The sequence below is a fragment of the Pholis gunnellus genome (assembly GCF_910591455.1).
Source record: "Pholis gunnellus genome assembly, chromosome: 19".
Taxonomy (NCBI): Eukaryota; Metazoa; Chordata; class Actinopteri; order Perciformes; family Pholidae; genus Pholis; species Pholis gunnellus.
The window spans coordinates 20589058-20614716 of NC_136546.1; the positions used below are offsets into that span (position 1 = coordinate 20589058).

General features: G+C 41.8%; 1 protein-coding gene across 1 annotated transcript; it reads left to right on the top strand.

Annotated features, from left to right (window-relative positions):
* mei4 (meiosis-specific, MEI4 homolog) lies at window positions 1-25403 on the top strand (the record flags this gene model as incomplete). Its single annotated transcript, XM_079180756.1, has 5 exons — window positions 1-37; window positions 3238-3483; window positions 3654-4186; window positions 9950-10081; window positions 25281-25403. The coding sequence occupies 5 exons, from the start codon at window positions 1-3 to the stop codon at window positions 25401-25403; spliced, it is 1071 nt and encodes a 356-aa protein (XP_079036882.1).
* Window positions 25404-25659: the final 256 nt, after the last annotated feature.

A 25659-nucleotide genomic window follows, 5' to 3' on the forward strand; every position in this document is an offset into this window, starting at 1 on the left:
ATGGATGAAATAAGACTTTCAGGGGAACTCAGCAACGGTAGGTCGGTGACTGTTGAGGATCTTCACAGAGACCTGGATCCATCGTGGTCCAGGATCAAGCTGAACCTGATGATGTCGGCCTTATTATCATTTTAAATATTCAGAATACTTCCAAAAGAATCGGTGCCAAAATAAAAGAGGAAGAGGTCCAATAGACCACTTTACAACCTCCACCCCTATATTTTATTTATATATTCTTTTTCATTTCTACCTTATTTTATTTCATTTGGTGTGTTTTATTCATTGACTTACAGTTATGTCCCTTTTGTACCTGTTTTATGAAGCTCAGACCTGTAACAAAATGATATTATATTATTATTAATGTAAAACAATAATGAATGATGTCATTAGCACTGGCTAAGAACTGGCTGATCACAAGGTGAGGATTGGTTTGACGCTTTGCCTTGAGACCAGCCTTGCTCTTTATGCTAAACGTTAGCATGTGGATGCTAAAAGAAACACAATCAGTGAGGAGGAGAAAAGTGACACAAGGTCAGATTTGAGGAGCTGCACTTGATGCAACTTGTGCAGGTTTGTTTTGTTCCCTAAAGTCCAAACTGAAGCACCTTTTAGCGGCGTGTTACTTTAGAGGCAGAGCTGGCTGAGAAAGGATTTTTTTTTTCTCAGGGTCTATATCCTTTGCACAACCAAAAGTGAGATTTCATGCATGAATAATTCATCCACACTGCACATCTCATCCACCCTGTGCAGATTGATATCGTGTTGCTGAGTCACAAAGCACAAGAAGTGGAGCTCCTCCCGACCTTCACCCTTCATGCCTGCAGGGCTCTGCTCACAGGGCGGAGGGAATCGCACCCTCGGCTGCAAATGAGACTCCTCGGGAGAGCGTCACGGCCTCGTCTCTCTGTGAGCGGCGATCCAGAAGGACCTCAGTATCGACCCGCCGCTCCTCCACATGAAGAAGAAGAGCTGGTTCGGGGGGGGGGGGGACACATTTCAAATATACTCAATAAAAAAGGATATTCCTGCAGACAGACGCCTCGCTGCTGTCCGTCTTCATCCAACATGGTAGTTTAAATATATATATAAATATATCCTAAATATATATATATTTTACACTTTAAAGGTTTCAATTACTCACTTACAGCCTAAAAAGACCTGTTAAGAAGAGCACGGTTTGTATGTAAAATCTGAAGCGACTACTTGTCAAATAAATGTAGTGGAGTAAAAACTACATTATGTCACTCTTAAATGTAGTAGATTAGAAGCATATAAGGAGCATAAAACGGAAATAATCAAGTACAACTACCTCATAATTGTACTAAAGTACTTCACAGTTATATTCCACCTCTGGCTGTGAGAAGAGGCCCACACGAAGAGATCCTTCTGTAACATTTGATCCACCATCTTTTTTTCTTTTTTTGTCACAGAATACTACGGGTCTCAGATTTGGGTGTAACACCTGTCTATGTCACCAGCTATGGTAGTAGCATCGCTAACGTTACGATTGTAAACGTGTATTGTGACGTTGAGGCGATGGAAAGTAATGAGTGCCATTTAAAAGGTAATTGTTAATTATTAAAAAAAAAAGGTTATTTAATTAGTTTGACAGTTGACTTTCGTAGCTCAAACCGGAAATGTCACGTTTCGTTAAACTGACGTTGCGCTTCGTGAGCTAAACTAGCACCACGGTAACTTTAGCTAGCTATCTAACCTAGCCAAGTTAGCTAGCTAGCTAGTTAGCTAACTTAGCTAAGGTTTGCCATAGTTTAGCTTAATTCACAGCTGTAGCGTAACAATAGCTATACATTGGGCACCAGACTGATCTGGGAATTGGGTGAAAGTAATAAAACAAGATAAACAAATTAAATGTTAACATAATAAGTTCCATTTTATTTGCTGTCCGATAATGGACGCATTGTAAAAAGCTAGCCAACAGCTATAATTGTCAATAGCCTAAACGAACAACTAAGCTAGCTTCCTCAATCATACAATACAAACAGTTTTGTGAGACACTTACATCTTACAAAAGTAAATAATAAGCGAAAACGAGGAGAATTTAACCTTAATGGAGAGCGGGACATGACAAAATAATATGATTGATCATCCTAAAAGTAAAGTAAACTCTGGAGAACATATTGTGGGATGAACATGAAGAGCTGTAGGCCGCTCCAACAAATCATTCTATGTTATGATTGCAATCTCCTACATTGTGGTTAAAGGTAAATATGTAATTCCCTGAAAAATCTAGTATGTAATCACAAAATCTAGACCTCAATGACACATCTTAAAGTGATTTTGTGTGTTTATTTATTCATGGCTGAACATTTACATGGAAATGCCCACTTAAGTACAGCTCTTGAGGAAATGTACATTCCATCAGCACTACATTGTGTTTAGTAAACGTAGACAGGCTTCCAGCCAAGTATACACACATTTTAGGTCTGCAACTAACTAAATAAATTTTCAATTTATCTAGTAATTATTTCATGACAAGTCGATTCATTGTTTGATCTCTTAAAATAGTCCAAAAAGCCCAAAAGTGACGTCTTTGAATTACTTCTTTGTCTGACCAACAGTCAAAAACCCAAATATATTCAGTTTACTCTCATATTAAACAAATGAAAGCAACAAATCATACGCTGAGAAGCTGGAATTTTAATAAATATAAAATGCTAGCAGATTATTTTGTTTTGTTTATGCACTAATTGAGTATTATTTCAGTTCACTGGTAAGTGTCTGTTTTCAAAACATTATTAAATAATAAATAACACATTATTTTGAGGGCTTAAGGACGGTTGGCCTCCGGTTAGCCAGGGTAACCTGTAACCAGTGTAGCATTAAAGCATGGTGGAATTAGCAAGCAAGCTAACTAGCCAGGTCGCCAGAGTAGCTAGCTCGCTGGCTAACAAGTGTACAGTTACCATTTTAAATACAGACTCATCTGCGTTTACTATCTATGATAACCAGTGACATAAGTGACTTTATTCAAAGTTTCTTCATTCATATTGTCTTTTTGATTATTTACATTTCATTTTGTTTGTTTGTATAATGCTCGGAGCTTGCACGCCGTCAGCGGAGGCTCACGCAAAACAAATCTTAACTCTTGTGAAACATGTATCTTCTCTTAAAACTATAAAGTGGCCGAGTTTCCAGATTCTCTTCCCTCTGTGGTTTTATGTTTTGTTGGGTTTTCCCTAAAAGAACTGTGCCCCCCCATCCTCCCCTCTGCTCCAGCAGCGAGCCGGGCGGAGTGGCTTTTCGCCAAAGACAAAGTGGGCGTGGCCGTGGCTATAATAAAGAACAAGCCCTCGGGAATGAGCGGCGCCGAGTACGCCGAGGATCTGGCCCTCAGGTGGAGGCGCCGCGATGAAAGCTGGGAGGAAACAGCCCGAGGGCGTCAGCAGGAGGTGCTGAGGCTGCGACAGGAACTACTGATCACCAGAACGATGTCAAACAGGAGGAGCAGCACGCAGGCAGCGGGTACTTCTTCCTCCATCGTTACTAAATGTTATTTAAGTAGAATGATCCTATAAGCAGGAATACTTCTGCTCCTGATGACAGTTATACGTTCATAAATTGGGGGGAAAAAGCGAATCTTCACATTTGAAAACAAGACTTGTTAACTTAAGTATTCTGTTTAAATCTTCCAGGTCACGACGACGTAATGGACGACACTTCTCAGGATCTGTTCGGTCCAGGAAGTGAGGCGTACAGCGCCGACCTCCAACCAGGCTGCGGCTCAGAGACCCCTGAACTCCTGGAGATCCAGGACCCCCATCCTGCCACCCCCATCCCTCAGCCTCCGGTTCCAGGATGTCCTCGTGGAGAACCCGCGGTTCCTCACGTACAGTTCCTCCAGTCGCTGTGCACCCTTCACCGGGTAGAAGAGAGCGACCGAGGCCTGGAGTCCCTGTGGTTCAGCCCCGAGGAGGACGGTGCCGGCTCCGTGTTGGCGGACTCCGTGTGCCAGCTCCTGGACTCGGTGGTGGCGGCGTGCCGGGACCCCCCTTGTCCTCCTCCGCTGGGACCCGGAGAACCGGTCCTGCAGGCCTGTCGGGTGGCGGCCCGAGCGATGGACCTCTTCTGCTCCCAGAGGCTGCCGTCGGTGGAGTTCAGGGGGCGGGTGGAGGAGTCGCTGAGGGAGCTGACGGAGCTGCTGCTGCACAGAGATCAGCTCAGCGAGGTGAGTGTGTTTCATTAATAATATAGAATTCATCAGATATATATAGTTGATGAGACTTTAACGTTGTAACTACATCAGTTCTTTTATCACGCTAACGTTCTGTGTGTACTTTATGTAATGTGAGAAACACACACCTCCTCATGTCTCCTGTCATATCAAACATCGCAGTCAGCTCCTGTACTTGAAAGGTGGCTATTAAAGAGTGTTAGTCTTCCTCCGCACCATGAATAATTAACATGTGCTCAGTGGTGACGGCACAAAGCAGCGAGTATCAAAACTTTCATTTTCCCGGCACAGCAGGTGAAAAATATCTGACGTGAAATATATTAGATGAAAAGAAAACGAGATAAATCTCACTAAACCAAAGAGAGAGATTCTAAGTGATCCACAAATGAAATATTCAAATGAAGCTGACGTGAATAGCAGGAGATGAGATTCTGGGATTATCAGCGTTATGAGGGAGCTTTACTACGCTTTACTCTGCAGTAGTTAGAATCAACTTCAACACAAAAACAAGTTGTAATACCTCCCAGGAGCGTCATTAAAGATTCATGGTATTTGATTTTACAGACTATTGGTTTGTTTGTGTAAAGAAATATGTGATGACTCGGCTTAATGTATTCAGCCGCTGCAGCCGAGAGCTTGTAGGTAAAAGTTAGAATTGATCGTCGGTCTGCTGGAAACCAGAGCGTGTGATGAGGTTCAAATGGGCCCACTATGTTTTCTGAACACACTTTTATAGATTCAAAACAGCTGAATGGAGGAGCATTTTAAAACTGCAACGAATCATTGTTTTTAGTTTTTGGACAGAATACACTGTGACTCTAAATTGCTCGTTTGGTCCCCAGAGCCGGCGATACAAAAGCTGAACATATTCAGTTTACAGTGAGAACAAAGCACATCTTCACATTGGAGAAGCTGGAAATAAAAAGATCACCCGAAGCCGAAAAACGTGAAGGTTTTTTGTTTGTTACTTTGCAAGTAAATAAGGTGCCAGAGTGCATAAAGAAATGAAATACAATAAAAAACTAAAGCTGCTACACCTGTGCTGTTTGCAGATCAGTGAGAGTCGAGGCGTGCACGCTTCATATTGATAGTGAGGATCAGCTTATGATTGAATAATCAGCCCGATCACGGCTCTACGTCTGCTGGGAAGTAAATTAAAAGAGGGATGTCATTAGTTGGACTCATTATGTGATTAATAATTATTATGGATGGACGGAGCTTAGTTATTATGGTGGAATAGTCATGGATTCAGATGTGATGCATGCAACATTTTAATTGTTTAAACTACGCTCTGTTCAACACATTTTACTTAATATTGCACAGGAAGCTTCTTATAAAGCCAAACCTTGTTTTTGGGATTCTGTGATTTGTTGAAATATTTGTGAATGTGTTTAAGAAATACAATACAAAGGAACACGTTTTATTATGTCCATTGAAGTAGAACATTGGCTTTATGTCAGGAAACAGGCACTAAAGCATTCAGACCACAATGAAGAACAGATAATTATTACTCAGCACCATCAACCATGTGGGCACCATAAAATACCCCAAATACTGTAGAGCAGGTTAGCGCTGGGAGTTCTTCAGGTGCGGTTCATTCACACTGACGAACAAAGAAGTTAATACAGACTGACAGGGAACTCGTTGATTGGACAGTTTTGGTGATTGTCATCCTGCATCATCAGGATCCATATCGGGAAATCAAATTCTTAGACCACGACCAGAAGACAACCTCCTGAAGAGTGAAGCCGATCCTTCATGTGTTAAAGCTGCATTCTCTCTAGTGTCCACCAGGGGGCGACTCCTCTGGTTGTATAGAAGTCTATGAGAAAATGACTCTACTTCTCTCTTGATTTATTACCTCAGTAAACATTGTAAACATGAGTTTATGGTCTCAATCTCTAGTTTCAAGTCTTCTTCAATACAGCATGATGTTCATTTAGTAAATGATGGTCCATTTAGAGTCACACAGACCATAAAGCAGGGGATGCTTTATGGCGGGGCTACACAGTGAAAAAAACAGATATTGTTCCCTTGGGCTGCATCTAACGGGTATTTTCATTATTGATTAATCTGCAGTATATTTTCTCCATTAATCCTAAAATGTCCATCTCAATTTTCAACGCCTGAGATCTTCAAATGTCTTGTTATGTCTAAAGCCTTAATATATATTCAAATTACTGTAACGTAAGAAAAGGAAAAGCAGCAGATTCTCACATTTTTGAGAAGCTAGAACTGTTATTATAATGTAATATTTGGCATGAATTGAACAATTTATCGATTGTTGAACAAAGATGATTCATTGACTAATTGTTGCAGCTCTTTATCTGACTTGGTGCTACTAAGCCCAGTGAAAAGTCAGCCGCCATCTTGTTTTGTTAACATGGGACTCTGCGTTCCTAAATGATGTAAACGTGACATTTTAAACAGGTTTCTGACGCTGTGAGCACCTGAATTCCTGTATTTCTTTAAATGCGATTCAGTAACAGATCTGTCATCATCTTTCCCACGAGATTTAGCAGCAAATGTATTCAACCTGTCACCTTTTAATCATCACATCTGACAGAGTGAGCTACACTGAAACAGTTTAAAGTAAAACATCCTCTGTTTGATTCCACCAGCGTTTGATATCTGTGATGCTCATTGCATGTGTAAGTAATGGTTTCGTGAAGTGCTCACTCTCTATTCGACCGGCCTCGTCGTCTCCTTTTTAGTTTAGAGTTTTATTTATTTATTTATTTTCCCTAGAATTAATTTTGACACGCATTCAAGAGAAGAGGTGTGAACGTGTTTCTCTTGAGTCAAATGTGAGCATCTACAGGCAGAGAAATAGCTTCTTTTTTTAAATGTGATCTTTCAGCTGTGGGTGATATGGGTCACTCACGCACTCGATATGCAACACCTTGTGGCTGCATCACATTCCGGTCTACTACCAATGCCTGGAGAGATTGGTTCCTCTGCTCTTCTTATTGTGGATACCCTCTTGTATGGTGGGAGGACTAAATAACAGCTTTGGAAAGAAAGGCTTTGCACATTTGATTCAGAGGAGCTGCTACTGAAACCCTTTTGTTTTAGATGTTTAAAACATTTCTGAACCAAACTACCGAAGCATAATGTATACCATACATATATATTTTATTACGTTTTATTTCAAAGGGACCATGTTCATCTTTAAAAGCATATTTGTTATCATTTGATGCACCATACCAGATTGTAGCTTTAAGCTAATTCACATCTGTAGTCCCTTTGGAAGGTCAAAACAACAACAAACAGAGTAAAAACATATTTATGATAAATCAATGAGTGACTTCGTCCACTTCTTACATACAGTCTGTCGTAACAGACGGAGAGTTTTCTCTTCTAGACGTCGTGTTGCTGCAGGGAACTCGCCATCGTTTTCCCTCCCCAGCTCTGTAGTCAAAACAATGAAAACGCTCACAGTCTTAACGCAGTCTTAAGTGTGTCTCGAGGATGTAATGCTGTGAGCGGCTGCACTTTACCCAGCAGGAAGGTTCCGGCCTTCACAGCGAAACGAGAGCTCTTCTTCTTCCTTTCCTGGCTCAGGTTTCTCAGAAACACCCTGAGCCGTTGTTGCCGTCTACGAGGAAGGAGATTGGACGAGATGAAGAGCCCAGACCATGAAATTGCAGAGTCTTGAATCCCAAGTGGAGTCATTCAAATGTCACTCTCCCAATGGGGTTTGACTGCAGGCATATTTGGTTGTAATAACCTTTCAGAGAGGAGAGCGGTTTGGTGTCTGGCCGGCCTCACGCAGCCTTACACCGGCATCATCTAACCGCGTCAACCTTTTGTCCACCAGACAAACTTGTATTATCTTCCGGTTTATTGCATCCAGTTCGCCTCATGTGTTTCAACCCCTAACAGAACGCTCGACTTCCCCTTTTATGCCTCCATTCATCTTCAGACAATGCTATACCTTTCACTGTTAAGGCTACATTTGCCTGTAAATATGAAAAATGGTGATTTTACTGTAGTGCTTTGGAAGAAGACGTTCAGTGCTTTTCAGTCACCAAGAAGTCTGAGTTTCCAGAGACTTTCATTCCATAGAGGCTGGTGCAGCAACCTCCGGTCCTGAAACGTGAAGCCAAAGCTTCATGTGTTAAAGCTGCATTCTCGCGGTTACGCCATGAGACTAGTTTTTAGTCCTGTTTCTTGAGAATGACGTCAATACTGATTACAATAAAAAAGGACAAAGGAGAATAAGTGTAGCTCGACATCAGTGGTGAATCACAATCACAAAATCCAAACACTTCAAACACAGCAGCTCTTCAAGTTCTTTGTTGTTGTTTCTGTTCTCAAAGGAAACGAGCAGCTCGGTGTGTTTGTGCACCAGAAGGCTAAAGAGGTGAGAGAAGGAAGGAAGGCCTGAGGACAATCTGGTTAGAAAAACAATCTCCTCCCTTCAATTGTTTCAAATTTCTGAATGAATCTCTTTGATGGGAGAGTCATCCCGACCATTGCAACACGACGTCCTCGCATCGTTCAGCGCTCGAGAGAGGTAATCAGCAGCAGAGGCAACGACGAAGCAAATTGAATTTCTCTCTCTCTGTTCGCTCCTCTTTAAGTTGCTCTCCTTTTGAAGAACAACCAAACACGCCTATCTGATCAGCTGTAAGCCTCAAACTATTTCAGCTCTGCACTTCCAAAATTGTGCAAGGCTACTAGCTGAATTCCCCCCCCAAAAAAAACCCACAGTGAAAGGACGACAATGGTCACGGTGCCCCTGAGCCAAACCATTGATCCCCAGCTGCTGCTGAGGCGGAGGAGCTGCCCACTGGCACGACAACAGAGTGGGTGTGTTGAGAAATATGAAAAACTGAGTGAATATAAATGAGGCTGTTGCTGAATGTGAGCATGCATACTAAGCACAGTCCCTCCAGGGTCATGAGGAATTAAAACCTGTAGCAGCAGCAGCAGCTAGCTGTTAGCTGCATGTGTTTTAAGGATGGAACACGTCTGGTAATGATATATAAATCCCCTAAAAAGACCAAACCATCAGTATCTACTAACAAGTGTTGAGCAGCTGTTTTAGGAGTTTATTTAGACTTGATCTCAAACACAAATACTCACTAGAGCACCTAATGTGGATTAATCCACCGCAGAAAATAGTCCCCAACAGAACGCACTACGTCCTGTGTGTTTTATTAATGCAAACAGTCACCAGCTGTTTTAGGAGATTACTGATTCATGTTTTTAAAAGATTCACGTCGTCAGTAGAATTCAATGAGCTCAGAGACAGACAGGAAGTGAGACAGTACTGAGAGACGGACGAACATGTTGTTGGTTTTGGTCTTTTTGAGGCGACCTCCGGTCGTCACAGCTTCACGTGTTGAAGCTGCATTCTATCTAGTGTCCACCAGGGGGCGACTCCTCTGGTTGTATAGAAGTCTATGAGAAAATGACTCTACTTCTCTCTTGATTTATTACCTCAGTAAACATTGTAAACATGAGTTTATGGTCTCAATCTCTAGTTTCAAGTCTTCTTCAATACAGCATGATGTTCATTTAGTACATGATGGTCCATTTAGAGTCAAACAGACCATAAAGCAGGGGATGCTTTAGGGGCGGGGCTACACAGTGATTGACAGGTCTCTACCAGAGACGTATACGACGTCTCTACGTCACTCCTCCTCAGTCCAGACATGGTCTCTTCCTGTTGATGTTGCTTTAAAGTTTTAGAGTTTTAAAGAATCTCTCTCAGTGAAATCTTGTTTTTTTTTTTCTCCAAACCTTCAGCTCCGGTCTGCAGAGAAGCTGATGGAGTATCTGATCACACTGGGCGGCAGCAAAATGTCCAAGTCGTTCCTCATTCGTCACATCCTCTCTCTGATCAGCACCCTGGCCGATCAGCTCTGGCACTTCTTCCAGGTAACAACCACCCAAAGCTTTACCCAGCATGCCATTGGATGACGTAACAGTAAATACTGTAGCGAGCGACGGAGAACGAGCTGTACCCAGCATGCCGTTAATAATGTATTATACATTTGTACCCTCGGTTCAGACCAAATGAACTGCACTGCAGCTGTGAAACGTGTTTTAGGAACAGACCAAAGCAGGTGCAACCTTTTTACCCATTAATTCAAACATCAAGGACGAACACGCCTCCAGCACAACCTCACGGGAGCACGCGGTTAAACGGCCGAGCTGCAGAAAAAGACATTCCGACTTCATTCTGAACAACAAAAGCTTTATTTCCAGTGAAGCGCTCCGTGATGCAGGTAAAGTGAGTGGCGTGCGTCATCGCCGGGCTCTGCATGTCCATCTGTTCCTCAAAGCATTGATTACAGCCATCAACACGGAGCGTCAGTCACGCTAACTGCAAACTACTGATGCACCTGATTGATAATAACACCCTGTGTGTGAATGAGGCTTTGTTGAGCTGCTTTCAATGCAACGTGATTTTAGTTCATTAAGTCACGATACGACTTGAATTAAAGTCTAACTTACAACGAATAATATAATTCCTTCAGCTCAAACAGACTTTAAAGCAAACCTCAGTGTGTTTGAGTCAGCCGCTGTGCGTTTATAATTTTATACTTTTCTACAAAAACACGTCTCTCTCTCTTTATCATACAGTTCCCGCCTTCTTCCTAATTATCTACATCTGTTATCCTACAAGATGACTCTGGTACAGCATCTTTCTATGGGGCGTCTTTGTTGTTGTACCATGATGTTCATTTAGTAAATGATGGTCCATTTAGAGTCAAACAGACCATAAAGCAGGGGATGCTTTAGGGGCGGGGCTACACAGTGATTGACACGTCTCTGTATACGGCGTCTCTACGTCACTCCTCCTCAATCCAGATATGGTCACTTCCTGTTCACTGGTTGAGAAAAAAAACAAGATGGCGACGGCTAAAATGCCGAAACCATAAGCTGTTGAACAGTTATTAAGATATTAAACTTACCACCTGTCACCGTGCCCCCCCCTCTTGTCCAGCTGGTGGTTAGGAGAGCACAGCGTTCCCATCTGTCCCGGGACGCTCGGCTGATTCCCTCTTTAGTGTTCCAGAGGTTGAGAGGACGGACGGTGACGGTCGAAGGGCTTCGTGTCGCGTTCACAAGTCGTCGGCTTTATTTTAAAGGTCACGGTTCGCTTCATAACGAGACCTTAACGAGTCCTCCGGGTGTTACGAGTTAACGAGTCCTTTCAGGTCCTCCGATCCAAGATGGGGATTATTATAAGGATCAATTCATGCCCTTAAATAGAGTGTTGTAGAGTGTGTTCAGTGTTCACGTTATACATACTCTACAGGTTGTTCATGTTTTTAATGAAAAGGTATTAATACATAGATTATGTAATAACCAACCACAAGTATCAAGAACTCACAGATCGAATCGTAACACAGTTTTGAGTTGATTGGATCAGCGCACAAGAGAAAAAGGAAGCAAATATAACTTTAAAAAGTTATGTTTTTACCATTGATTCCAATTGTGGATTATTGAAATCAGTAAACCATCAAGTATACAACATGTTGTTATAGTTTTAATGATGTTTTGGATGAGTTTGGAGGTGTTGGAGGCGTTTGGAGGTCCTGAGCGTCCTGTGAGGATCCGGGTGTATTTAGTGTATTTAGTATGTATTTATATATGTATATATACATATATAGGTGTTTTGAAGGTGTTTGTAGGCGTTTGGATGAGTTTGGAGGTGTAGGAGGCGTTTGGAGGTCCTCAGCGTCCCGTGAGGATCCGGGTGACCCGAGACCACGGTTTTCTGTCTTGACACACTTCCTCAGAGATCGTCTTAGCGGTGCAGAATACAGATGAGCTGAGCCATCTGGGCGCCACGGCGTTCTGTCAGAGGACGTGACAGCCCCCCCCCCCCCCCCCCCCCCCCCCACACACACACACACACACACACACACACACACAAAAACCCTCTGATGACACCACAAAGGTCACTCTGACCGGATTACTGTGGCCGTCACTGTCCAGACGAGTGGAGGTGAGTTTAAAGGACGAATCTCAACAAGAGCAAAGTGATTCATGACTTCAGTTATTCACCTGTTTACAACATTTAACCTGCGAACGGCTGAAACTTTTCATCATTGATGAATCTGTTGATAAAATGTCTATAAAATGTCTATAAAATGTAAGAAAATATATAAAATGATCCTCTCATTTGAGAAGTTGTTCTCTACGGACGGGTTTTGTCCTGTCATCTGTTTCATTGTTGAGTATTTGTTTTATAATTCTATTGATTTAGTATTTTCACTCTTAAGTTTTATAGTAATAATGATCGTACATTTAGTTTGTGTAGTGCTTTAAAACATGGTAGAAACAGAAACAGTAAAAGCAATATCAATACAAACAAAGCACAAAATGACAATTACTTCATTACGATAAGTTAAAGTTCAATTTAAACTATAGATTAATCCCCCAAAACAGACCGATGATTGTCTTCAACAGCAGCTGTGGAGCTGATTCCCTTGAACGAGCGTGAGACATACTGGACGTGTCAGCAGAGTCCGGCTGGTTAACCTTCATCTGGAGCTCCGCTCTGCATGAGACCTGTTTAAACCTCCTCGTGTTGTTCCCTCATCACACGATGCGATGGCTTTCATAACCGCCGTCTGGGCCTGATCGATCTTAATGATGTTAAGTTTATTAAATCTGGCTTTTTTTTTTTTTGTGGCGAGTTTCTGGAGGAAATGAGCGTCACAGCGGACGACCTCCCGAAGGCCGGCGCCAGTTCAATTTACACTTTCTGCCTCCGCCGCCCCTCAGCCAACGCTCAGGGAATATTCTCTCCAAACGTCACATTTCAGACTTAAACACCAGCAGTTACAAAACTCTCTCTCTCTCTCTCTCTCTCTCTCTCTCTCTCTCTCTCTCTCTCTCTCTCTCTCTGTCTCTCTCTCTCCTCTCTCTCTCTCTCTCTCTCTCTCTCGCTCTCTCTCTCTCTCTCTCGCTCTCTTTGAGAGCCGGGTCGTCTTCAGGCTTCGATTGGAATCTCTTTGAAAAATTGTGCGTAGTGATGGAAGTGCTTTGTCCATGTGAGAGAGTGGTCTTTAGAGAGAGAGAGAGAGAGAGACAGAGAGACAGAGAGAGAGAGAGAAAGAGAAAGAGAGAGAGAGAGAGAGAGTTCAGGTGAGATGTGCCACCGTGCACGTTGATGACGCTTCGTGTTGTCACCACCACCAGAAAGAGATCCGCTGACGTCAGCGTTTCCACTCATGTCGTGTTAATTTTTACCCTTCTTTGTGAATCTCTTTTTCTGTTCGTCGTCGTTTATGAAACAGCAGAGGAGGATGTGAGACATCAGCTGTTGAATAGCACAATAGATGAGACGATAAAATACATTAAAACTCTACTAATTTGAGCAGTTTTACTGCCCGACGAAGACGTTTCTGATCAAACATCACATCAAATATTAATATCAAATACGACCTCTCTGCATGTTTTCCTAACTTGACATCCAGTCGTTCAAACTACATTCATCACGTGATAAAGAGCTACTTGTCTCGCTGGTTAAATAATAATCATATGTTCTAAAAATGTACAACTTCTGAGACCTTTACGTTCGAACAATATGGCAAAATAATCTGATTGTTTCTCACCAATATCCGTGCGCATGTTTCTGTAGATTTAAGTTCCTTATCTTCTGTATTTTTCACGACACACAAGCAATAAATCAATGTGATATACAGTCGACGTATCAGATGAAATGATGTGAATAACATCGTTATTTACTATCACAGGAACCATGTTAACATTAATAAACTCATCAGGACTTAAATAACAACAGGCCTGGTGAAAAATGAATATAAAATTATTATTATTGAGTATAAATAACACGATATACTGTATGTATATGTGTATATATATATATATATATACACATATATATATATATAACTTCATATTTACTCGTGTTTTTCTTTTCTTCTCTGGATCTTGACGGTCTTTCGAGCATCAGATCTTCGTCTTGTTTGATGGTAAAAACTTAACGATTTGATTTTAGCGATTTAACACATTACAGCAATTAACTGTTATTTGTTACGTCTGTGAGTGAGGATCATTTTTTAACTCAATGAATACAAACAAGAGTCTTCTGAAAATATCTTCGTCATTCCTTCACAGAGATTTCTTGTTTCTATTTTATTTGATCTAATTTACGAGCAGATTTATCCGTCTGACTCTATTATACTTTACGTTCTCTCCGTGCTGAATGAAAGAGGGCAGAATCATTTAAGGCCCAATAAATACTGAATGCGTACGTAAAGGGGAGACTTGTTTTACTGCCAGCGTGATTTGTGGGTTGTGTCAGCTGTACGACGTTCACATGAACCTAACAACCCTCCGAGCGCCGTCCGGACATCTTTAGTTCCTGACTCACCAGCTCACCGGAGGATGCTGGTCGCGTCGCGTCGAGTCAGCTGTAAGCGGAGACGTGGAGATCGTTGGTCCTGATGCAGGAGGAGCAGCTCGTGTGGTGACGATAAGTGCTGATGAAGCTGCAGACATATCAACAATGCGAGTAGGGAATGTCGGCGTTAAGCATTTTTGTCGTGACTGCGGATATATGAGTGAGAGTTTCATAACCATAAGAAGTGAGGAAGCTACGATATCTACGGTGTCCTGATTCCTGCTGTGAGACCAGACGGGTGAAGTCAGAGCTTCATGTGTTAAAGCTGCATTCTCTCTAGTGACCACCAGGGGGCGACTCCTCCGGTTGTATAGAAGAAGGGAAATGATGGTCCATTTAGAGTCAAACAGACCATAAAGCAGGGGATGCTTTAGGGGCGGGGCTACACGGTGATTGACAGGTCTCTACCAGAGACGTATACGGCGTCTCTACGTCACTCCTCCTCAGTCCACATATGGTCACTGACGTTTATCGGTTGCAAAAAAAACAAGATGGCGACAGCCGTAATCCAAGATAGATTATGACCATAATGTACTAAATGAGCATCATGCTGTGTTGAAGAAGACTTGAAACTAGAGATTGAGACCATAAACTCATGTTTACAATGTTTACTGAGGTAATAAATCAAGAGAGAAGTAGAGTCATTTTCTCATAGACTTCTATACAACCAGAGGAGTCGCCCCCTGGTGGTCATTAGAGAGAATGCAGCTTTAACACGTGAAACAAGCTTTCTACAGTCGATGTCACCGGCACTTGTTCTGAACTCAGGCCCTTCGTCCTCATAAGTTTGACAGCTCTAACAGGTGTAGTATAATTCCACAGTATTTCTGTCTGAGTAACCTTTTAAGTAGATTTCTTAAAAGAAGAATAAAAAGTGAGCCGTTAAGTGTTCTCCACTACTTGTTATGCTAATACGCTCTAAAGATGTGACAAGATTACAGAATTAATGGGAGCACCATCTCTGGTCCTCGGTGACATGTCGCCGCTTGCTTCCCACATAAGACGACATCTGTTATTCTAATGAATGAATTAGTCTCTTCGTACCAACACTCATCCTAATATCACAGTTTTGGGGATGCTGAGTGCTTATCGTCTTCTCTACATTTATTTATGTTATTGTATTTCTATACTTTACTTAATGGTTTTATTTGGTATTGTGTGTTGAATTTAATCCTCCTGTCCACCCTGTTGTATTATGAACTCACTCCGGCAAGTTCCTAACAGCTTCGTGTCGTAATGACGTCACAGTTCGTTCAGCTCAAAATGCGTACTCATTGAAGACGTCGATGATTTAAAATCATCAATTATACTTTCTGCAAGCGTCCATGAGGCATTTGATCCGTATGAGTCTTTATTGTGGATTTTGAAGACGTTCAGTCCCACAACAGTCATTTTAAAACTGCTGTTGTCTTTAATTGTCTTACCTATTCCTAAAAAACCTGTTTGTTCGGTCTACATGTCGTTTTCTGTAGTAGCGGTGGCATTTCACTTCATGTGCTGAGTAATTTCTTTGAGTCAAATCAAGATGGCCTTTTAAAATGATGACTGATGGTTGTCGTCCGTCAACAGCAGCTATATAATCTAAAGTGTTAAAGATAGAAAGAAATGCTCATTTTCTAGGGATTTCCTTTCTTTACACGTCTTTTTTTGTTGTTGGTGGCATCCGTGGTGACGGCTTAATTAATTAGCATCCTCTGGCTCTCTGGTTGCCCGTCACCATCCTCCCACAGTGCTCGCCTGTCTCAGCCTTCATTAAAAATAATCTGCATCTACCACGCGGTAGAGAGATCACGTTAAACAGGAGTCTGTTCACGCTCATCGTGGCCTTTTTCTGGTTGATGTTCTGCAGACAGGACCTCCTTTTCTCTCTCTCTTCACTGTGGTCACCGGCTTTATTTTATGTCAGAGGTTCCCCACATAAATGCAAGCTCTAGCATTCTCAGGCATCTTGAGTTATGGCTGCCAGCACTTCACAGTGACGGTCGTAATAGTTTGGGCATTTTAGTTTGAGCTACTATCTGGACTGGACCACAAATCGATCGTTTCTGCAGAGACACAAACACACTCGGCTTTATTAAGTCTGCTAAAGCTGCTAAACTGTAAGCGTCGTTACTGGAGAGAATTTAGAAATGTATTGAGCCAATATTCAGACCAATCTGCTTCAGCGCCAAGTACATTTAAAGAGCAGGAATTTGGCCCACAACAAAATTCATTTTGGCAGAATTTCCAAAAAGCTGCACTAAGAAATCCAAACTGTGACTGTCCACCAGTTTGCTCCCCGAATCCACTGATTCACTCTCACGACTTTAAATGCACAACATGTCCGCAAAGCAACATTTAAATATATTCTGCTCTCCTCTTGGGATCCATGTTGTTCACTAAGAGAAGGAAAGCATGGTGGGGAAATTACTTATGCAGCATAATGGAGCTTTATTTAGCTGAAATGTTGAGTAACATCCATTCTTCATATATATTTACAATCTATTTGTCGATACTCTCATATTTTTCCCCATTTAAAGGTTATTTATCTGAACTGAGGGTCAAAGGAAAGAAGTGGTAGATTGTAAAAACTCTTAAAGGAAATTAGTTTTATTGGGATGTATTAATAAAAATGACTTAAAAACGATTAATTGATTATCAACATCTTTGTTGATTAACTCGTCGTGATTGACTCGTCGGTTTCAGTTCTTGAACTTCCCAATCGGAACTAATTTCTCCAATTATTCTGAAACCAAATCAATCCATCAATCAAACTTTATTAGCACAGCACCTTTCATACGGGGTAGTGCAACGAGCTTCAAGTATGACTGACAAACCAACAATAAGACCAATAAGTGTGGACTGAGAAAAGCAAAGAATACAATGTACATTTCTTTAATTATACATTTTATCTGCGATGTCGGGAGGTTGTGTTTAGATGTTCATGACGGTGCCGTTGGGTCTGTTTTTTAATCAGACATTTAATCTAGTGGCTATAACTTTCACACTAGAGACTAAGAGAAAAAGAACACTATTTCTCACTTGAATGCAGCTGAAATCGTCCAATGTTAACAAAAGTAAAAAGTAATGTATGTATCCGCCCCCGGCGGTTCGGATCCGCTCCAGTATGTTATGGGTTCTTACTTAACCCGAGCTGAAATCCTGTTATCAGTTGTTTCTGTTATCTGCTGACAAACATCAACATAAACCTCTTTGGCAGAATCAAATAAGACCAAAACCCAACAGCTGAAAGTCTGTGAAGCTCTGCAGAGATATTTGATCCTTTGTTGACTATAATAAGCTGAGAAAATGCCGAACAGAACGATTCTTTGTTTTTGTTACATGATTGAGTGATTAATGAGTAATGAGCTGTCGACTATTAGAAATGATTGGTGTTGAAACGCCCCAGAGTTCCTCTTTGAAGAGTCTCGGTCAGCCGACATGTGACGGATCTGAAGAACGATCAGATCGAGGTGCAAAAAAACAACTTGATGGACAATTATCTGAGGATCAAAGATCTGTCCTCAAAGCACATCGCTGCTCTCATTAGCGCACTAACCAGGAAGCAAAATCACACCCGGTTGATCAAAGTCACTTGATAAAAACTAAACCTGGGAGCCTCTGTGCCACTGAAATATAAAACAGGTGTTCAACACACCTCAACCTTTGATTTAGGATTATTCAAATAAAACACTATCTTTAGTTTCATAGAAAACTATATAGATCACTGTAATTTAGAGCATTAAACCATATAGAACATGCAACATAGATCAGTGTAATTTTAGAGCATTCAACCATATAGAACATGCAACATAGATCACTTCATTTTAGAGCATTCAACCATATAGAACATGCAACATAGATCACTTCATTTTAGAGCATTAAACCATATAGAACATGCAACATAGATCACTTCATTTTAGAGCATTAAACCATATAGAACATGCAACATAGATCACTGTAATTTAGAGCATTAAACCATATAGAACATGCAACATAGATCAGTGTAATTTAGAGCATTCAACCATATAGAACATGCAACATAGATCACTTCATTTTAGAGCATTAAACCATATAGAACATGCAACATAGATCACTTCATTTTAGAGCATTAAACCATATAGAACATGCAACATAGATCAGTGTAATTTTAGAGCATTAAACTATATAGAACATGCAACATAGATCACTTCATTTTAGAGCATTAAACTATATAGAACATGCAACATAGATCAGTGTAATTTAGAGCATTAAACCATATAGAACATGCAACATAGATCAGTGTAATTTTAGAGCATTAAACTATATAGAACATGCAACATAGATCACTTCATTTTAGAGCATTAAACCATATAGAACATGCAACATAGATCACTTCATTTTAGAGCATTAAACCATATAGAACATGCAACATAGATCAGTGTAATTTTAGAGCATTAAACTATATAGAACATGCAACATAGATCTGTGTAATTTAGAACAGAACACAGCAGAAAAGAACAAGAAATACTTTGAACATGTAAACCATAAAAACTTAAAGCACCTCAGAGATTTCAGGAATTAGCCGCAACATTAGCGGCACGGCCGGCGTTTTCCGCGTGTTTTTAGACGCAACATGTGAACATATTACACAACATATGTGTGTCATTAAAAGGATATAAATATGTATTTTTAAAATATCATGGTAATTGTCAATAAAGGAACATCTTGGATCTGAATCACGGAGCAGATGAACACGTTATTTTCGCGGAGGTTTGCGCTCTCAGAGCGTCCTTCTAGTTTACCCAGAATTCATAGCAATTTTCTCCTAGAATATACAAATAAACTTGTCTTGCCTAAAATAGTCAGACGTTAGTATAATTCTATTATATGTTGTATATCTAACAGTATATTTTTTACATAAATAAACTTCAGATACGTGTAAATTCAACTCATGAGACCATTTAACAGAAATACCCAGTGGGCCTCTGCTGGGTTTCTGATGCTCAGATAAAACTTCCACAAAACAAGGAGATGCTGTACTTTTTATTTTATTTGAATGTGTGTGTGAACCAGACAAACCTGTGTTCTTCCAGCTCCTCGGGCTGCAGAGATGTCAAGATATGAGCCCAGAGAGCACCGACTCGGATGAGACCGGATCGATTTTCTGTCAGTTGAATCAGTGGATTGTCAGCGGACCGCCGTGAAACACACGGTCGGTGGGAGAAAAAAACACTGCAAAGAGGACGCTTCAACAAGACGGAGAGGAGGAGACAAAATCAATTACTGGGAGTTGTTGTATCTGCTGAGGGTGAACAGGAGGGAAGGTGGTGTGTGTGGTCTCCTCTCTTCAGTGGAGGACCACCAGGAATCATCAGTACGCTGCTAAAGAGGGTCTCACTGTGGAGTTCATAGGATGAGGGTCTCACTGTGGAGTTCATAGGATGAGGGTCTCACTGTGGAGTTCATAGGATGAGGGTCTCACTGTGAGGTTCATAGGATGAGGGTCTCACTGTGGAGTTCATAGGATGAGGGTCTCACTGTGGGGTTCATAGGATGAGGGTCTCACTGTGGAGTTCATAGGATGAGGGTCTCACTGTGAGGTTCATAGGATGAGGGTCTCACTGTGGAGTTCATAGGATGAGGGTCTCACTGTGGAGTTCATAGGATGAGGGTCTCACTGTGGGGTTCATAGGATGAGGGTCTCACTGTGAGGTTCATAGGATGAGGGTCTCACTGTGGAGTTCATAGGATGAGGGTCTCACTGTGGAGTTCATAGGATGAGGGTCTCACTGTGGGGTTCATACGATGAGGGTCTCACTGTGGAGTTCATAGGATGAGGGTCTCACTGTGAGGTTCATAGGATGAGGGTCTCACTGTGGGGTTCATAGGATGAGGGTCTCACTGTGGAGTTCATAGGATGAGGGTCTCACTGTGAGGTTCATAGGATGAGGGTCTCACTGTGGGGTTCATAGGATGAGGGTCTCACTGTGGGGTTCATAGGATGAGGGTCTCACTGTGGGGTTCATAGGATGAGGGTACACAAAAAGATACACTTAGAAATTCAAAAACACGAGATGAGATATTAAAATCATAAATGTGGAAACATATTTCTATATTTTACATCCCAGAAACGAGTCAAATTGCAGCTGCTGGTCCCTCAGCGGCGGCTAACCGGCGGTGTTACTGCAGAGAATGAAGCTGAAGCTTTTCTCTCTTCTTCTTCTTCTTCTTCCTCTCCAGAGTACAAATCAATCTCTGTCCTTGATCACTAAATTACTGCCCTTCACACTCCGAGCCGAGCACACAGCTTCATTATGTGCTCTTTGTCAGCTTCTCTCTCCTTCTCTCCCTCTCTGTCTCTCTCTCTCTCTCTCTCTCTGCCTCAACCAGTTGTTGTTTTTTTACATCAATCTCTTCCCTCATCACAGGTTTTCTTTCTCTGCCTTTTGCCTTTTTTGTCTTTCTACGTAGCTCTTTTTTCTTTTATTATCTTATTCTCTCCTTTATTATCTTATTCTCTCCTTTATTATCTTATTCTCTCCTTTATTATCTTATTCTCTCCTTTATTATCTTATTCTCTCCTTATTCTTCAGCCATGTATGGTGAGCTTTGTTTTATTTGTTCAGCCCAAACATCATAAATGTAGCTCAGAGGGCTTTAAAATCTGTACAGTAAACGACAGTCTTTGGACCTTTGCATCAGAACTACACCTTCATCAGGTAAAAAGACTAAAGGTCTTTGAGTTTGAGACAAAACAAGACATCTGCAGCATTTTCTTCTGACCTTTTTAAAGACCTTTTGAGAAATGACTCCTTCTTTGCAGCCCTGTTTCAACTTAAAAACCCTTTTCATGAAGTGAACCGCTTAGAATCCATCTTCTAATCTTGTCTTTATTCTTCTATTTTCTCCGCACTGGAGGAACTCTCAGCCTGACTTCCCCCCCTCCATCTGGCTGCGACCCAGTGGGAGCGGTAACGAGCTCCAGGTCTAATCAAACGGACGATTAAACTCCATTCAGGGTGCAGAGCTTTATAATCTCAAAGGCAGCCGATGTAATCTGGGTGACGGCGCTTCGGGCTCCTTCGCTGCATACTGATCCAGGAGTTGTGTCCAGATCCTCATCCACATCAGTACCTTTCACATTACCCCAAATCCCACCAGAGGTGATTAACGGGGTTCCCACAGTACGCAGGTGTGGATGGGTTGCTTCTCTCAAACATCTCTGCAACAAAAAGTCCCCAAAATGATGCACATCAAGTCTCCAGGGCTCCACAGTATTTGTTTCAGTCTGGACTAAAGAGATGGAGCATCTTCCAGACATCCTTAGAGCCAAATGTAAATGATATATCCAGATGTGGAATAAACCACCTCCTCCTCAGTAACACAGATAAAGATGCATTTCATGATTTAAAACACCCACAGAAACACCAGGTGTGTGGCTAGTTTGCAGTAAAACAGTCACCAGTTTACAGCTACAGCTGTTTCAGTGCTGCAGTCCAAGTGTTTGTTGGGTCAGTCGAGGCAACGCACTCAAATGTGTTGAGTGTGTTGGGTTCTGACGAGCTGGTTCTCCGGGTAGCTAATCAACACCTCAAGGACACGGTTGTAGGCCACGAGCCTCTGCAACCTCCTGCAGATTAGTCATCAGAGTCATGTTGCCAAGCTTCAAAGCCAGAACTCCTCTCCACGCTCACCTGGACAGTCTGGTTCCAAATAACCTGAACCTGAACCCTCACGTCCCACCTTCAGCTCGGAGAGGCGATGTGGAGGATAAAAAGTTTGTTTTTGACGGTAGTTTTATCAGGATTATTGAAAGGCTGCAGCAAAGGCTGAAAGGCTGCACTGTCGGCCCGCCGGATCCCCAGAGGAGCGCTAACGAGCTGACGGACAGCTCAATCAGCCCGTCCTGCTGTTTTCACCCCCTCACTTAGAGGGAAATCAAGGGACTCTGTTACATGCAGATGGGCCCTCCGTCACTTCATCTAGCGTTCTTATCTCCAAATATCTGCGTTATCAACGAAGTCATTTATTTCAATGTCAATATTCAGTCAGCATTTGTTGCACTTCCTGTTCCCTCCGTCTAGAAGTCGTGTTTGTTGAATGTGTGTTTTTTTTGTTAAGATGTGTTCAACACAAGCTGAAGAGATTTTAACTTTTAGTTGTCTGATATAAAACAGGCCAGTGAAGCTCTGGGCGGGAGGTTTTTATCATCGCTGGTTATTGAATGAAGGCGTTGAAGCCGCTGATCGCTGCCAACAGAAACATGTGAGAACGACGTAAAGAACACAGCAGGCCAGGTTCTTGTGTTTAAAATACACTCAATGTTTGAGACTTTTTAGTCTCAATAAAAAAAGAAGAACTGTAGTTTATATTCCTCAACGTTACTGCAGGTATTGAAAGCTATATACTGAGGTATTGTGTTGGTGCTGGTATTGTTAGTAGCTGTGTCAGAGAGGAATTGAACCAATCGTATGTGCATTGCTCAAAGTGAGGCAGTGAGGCTTAATGCAGAGAGGATTTCTAAAGCAGGTTACACATACATATATATATATATATATATATATATATGTATGTATATATATCCTTCACAGATACTCCATCACGGCTCTCCGTAGATTCTCAACCCCGTTATCGATTTCCTCCCTCCATTGAATCTCGCTTCACGGCTTCATAAATTCTTGGGGTTGACGGGTCGGAGATGAAAGTGAGAACATGTTGGACTCTCTCTAACCAACCGGACTGCTGAATGCTGATACCTTAGTTTTTATTCTGATGGTATGTCGGTGTTGGGAAAGTAAATAATGGCGTTGGTCATTGCACCAGATAGTTCAGTAGTTTGTTTTGTGAAACATCAAACAGAACAGAGCAGATCGGACATTTTAAAAATGTACTCAGAGGCTACTTAGTCCAATCCAACAGAAAACTTTATTACTTCTTTCAACGTTGACAAAGGCAGCGCAGACAGGATCCACTCCTTCTGTTCTTACCTTTCACAATAAAAGCCTGAGACTGTTGACCGGAGGGTGAACTCAAATTCACTCAGAGCATTTTGCAAAAAGGAAACTGAATGAAATAGATGAGAGTAGCTCAGAATATACACTAGTTTACCTTTAGTATCGTCGTAAACTGAATATCTTTGAGTTTTGGACTGTTTACTACTAACTAGACATTTAAAGTCAAGATTTGTCTTTATTTTCTGGCATTCAGAGGCTAAACAGTTCGTCGACTAATTGAAAGATCGATAGATGAATTGATCATGAGTATCGCCACTGATAGCAGCCATTGATCTTAGATGAGTGAGGTGGTTTCCATCAGACGGCTGAAGAGCTTTTAAACTGTCTCTCGTCGTCGTTGATGAGAGCCGGAGAATGAAAGTGTGCTCGAAGCTTCAGGTTCTCTTCCTGGTTTATAAATCTGCATATTAATTAACGGCAAAGCCTGCAAATAGGATACGCTTCGTCAGTTCCACTGAAGCCGTGTTTCAGATAAAGCGCGACATTCTCCACCTAGTAAATCCTTTAATGCCGCACTTCACTCGCAGCTTCATTTCATGTCGTGTGTTTGTTTATGGCTCGTCCAGCGGAGCGTTCACAGGGTGACAAGGACTCACTTCACCGTGCCGAGTTCTAGAGAGACGCCCTGCGTCTGAACATCTCAACAGTTCAGAAGAGCTGCTTTCAGACCAGGATTTTGCAGAACGCCCCCCTGCCCCCCCCCCCTCATGAAATACGTCCTTTCCATCTTGTTGACAAGCTGCTGCAGCAGAATATCTGAGTCCTCTGTGTCACACTGCCTGCCACCACATACAGTCTAAATACTGTATATACATGAAGTACAGCTTCAATCCAACGCATCAGTAATGTCCTGAAACACAGCAGTCAAAGACCATCCACATCTTTCACCATCTTTTTACAGACTGGACAATATTTAATGCACGAGTCGTGTTAAGTGTTTGGCTCTCACCTTAACCAGCAGAAGAAACAGCAATAAACAAACAAATGATCCATAATCCATACGGATTATAAACGTGCGTCTGGTCTCCTTTGAAAGGCAAGAAGCTAAAGAATATGAATCCGTCTGTTTCTACTACCATTCCAAAGTATTTTAATTCAATCTTAAAGGTCGATATTAACATTATAACCAAGATCACGTAGGTTATGATGAAAGTGTTTTTACTGCTCTTAACTACAACTGAGACTGTGACTCTGATGAAATGACCCTAAAATACAACAATTGTGATCCAATCTATGAAGAATTAAGTCTGTTTACTGGGAGTTTGACTTCAAAACACTATTAAACTCCATTACAAATTCCATACATCTCCCAAAACCATTGACGTGAGAATAAACACAATGAATATTCATCAATATTCATATGTGAGCGATGAGCTCCGTGCTGTACATCAGATAAATAGATAACGCACCGACCCATTTAACGACGGTTGAGTATGTACCACTTTAATGTTAAAATACTTTGTTATTAGATATAGTTTGGACTGTTGAAGCTGAAGAGCCCGTGTTTACATGCATAGCTCCTATAATTACATGAATGTCAAGCTTCCTGCTTATCTGCGCAGTATTTACCACAAAAACGCCGTGTTGAGTGACGGCCTTCGGCTCCTCTGTTTACTTATTCATACATATTTAATGAGCATTATTGGCGCCTGAGTCCTAAGATTTAAATTTCCAATGAATCCTTCTCTGTAATTGTTTTGTCACCGTGCCTGTTCTGGAGACGCTCATCCAGACTCAGACTCCTCAGAGCTCAGACTCCTCAGACTCCTCAGACTCCTCAGACTCCTCAGACTCCTCAGAGAGCTCAGACTCCTCAGACTCCTCAGACTCCTCAGAGAGCTGAGCGGAGCGACATCGTCACTGCTGAGCAACACACACTGAAAGACACAACCGCCGACATCTCAGAGACACGAGAGAGTCAAACGACTATTACTACACGTTTCAGACGTCGATCGCGTCTTCAATAATCTGGTGACGTATCGGCAGAAAGGAGGATCGAAAGAGTGGAGCTCTGATGGGGTCTAAGTGGTGTGTGTGTGTGTGTGTGTGTGTGTGTGTGTGTGTGTGTGTGTGTGTGTGTGTGTGTGTGTGTGTGTGTG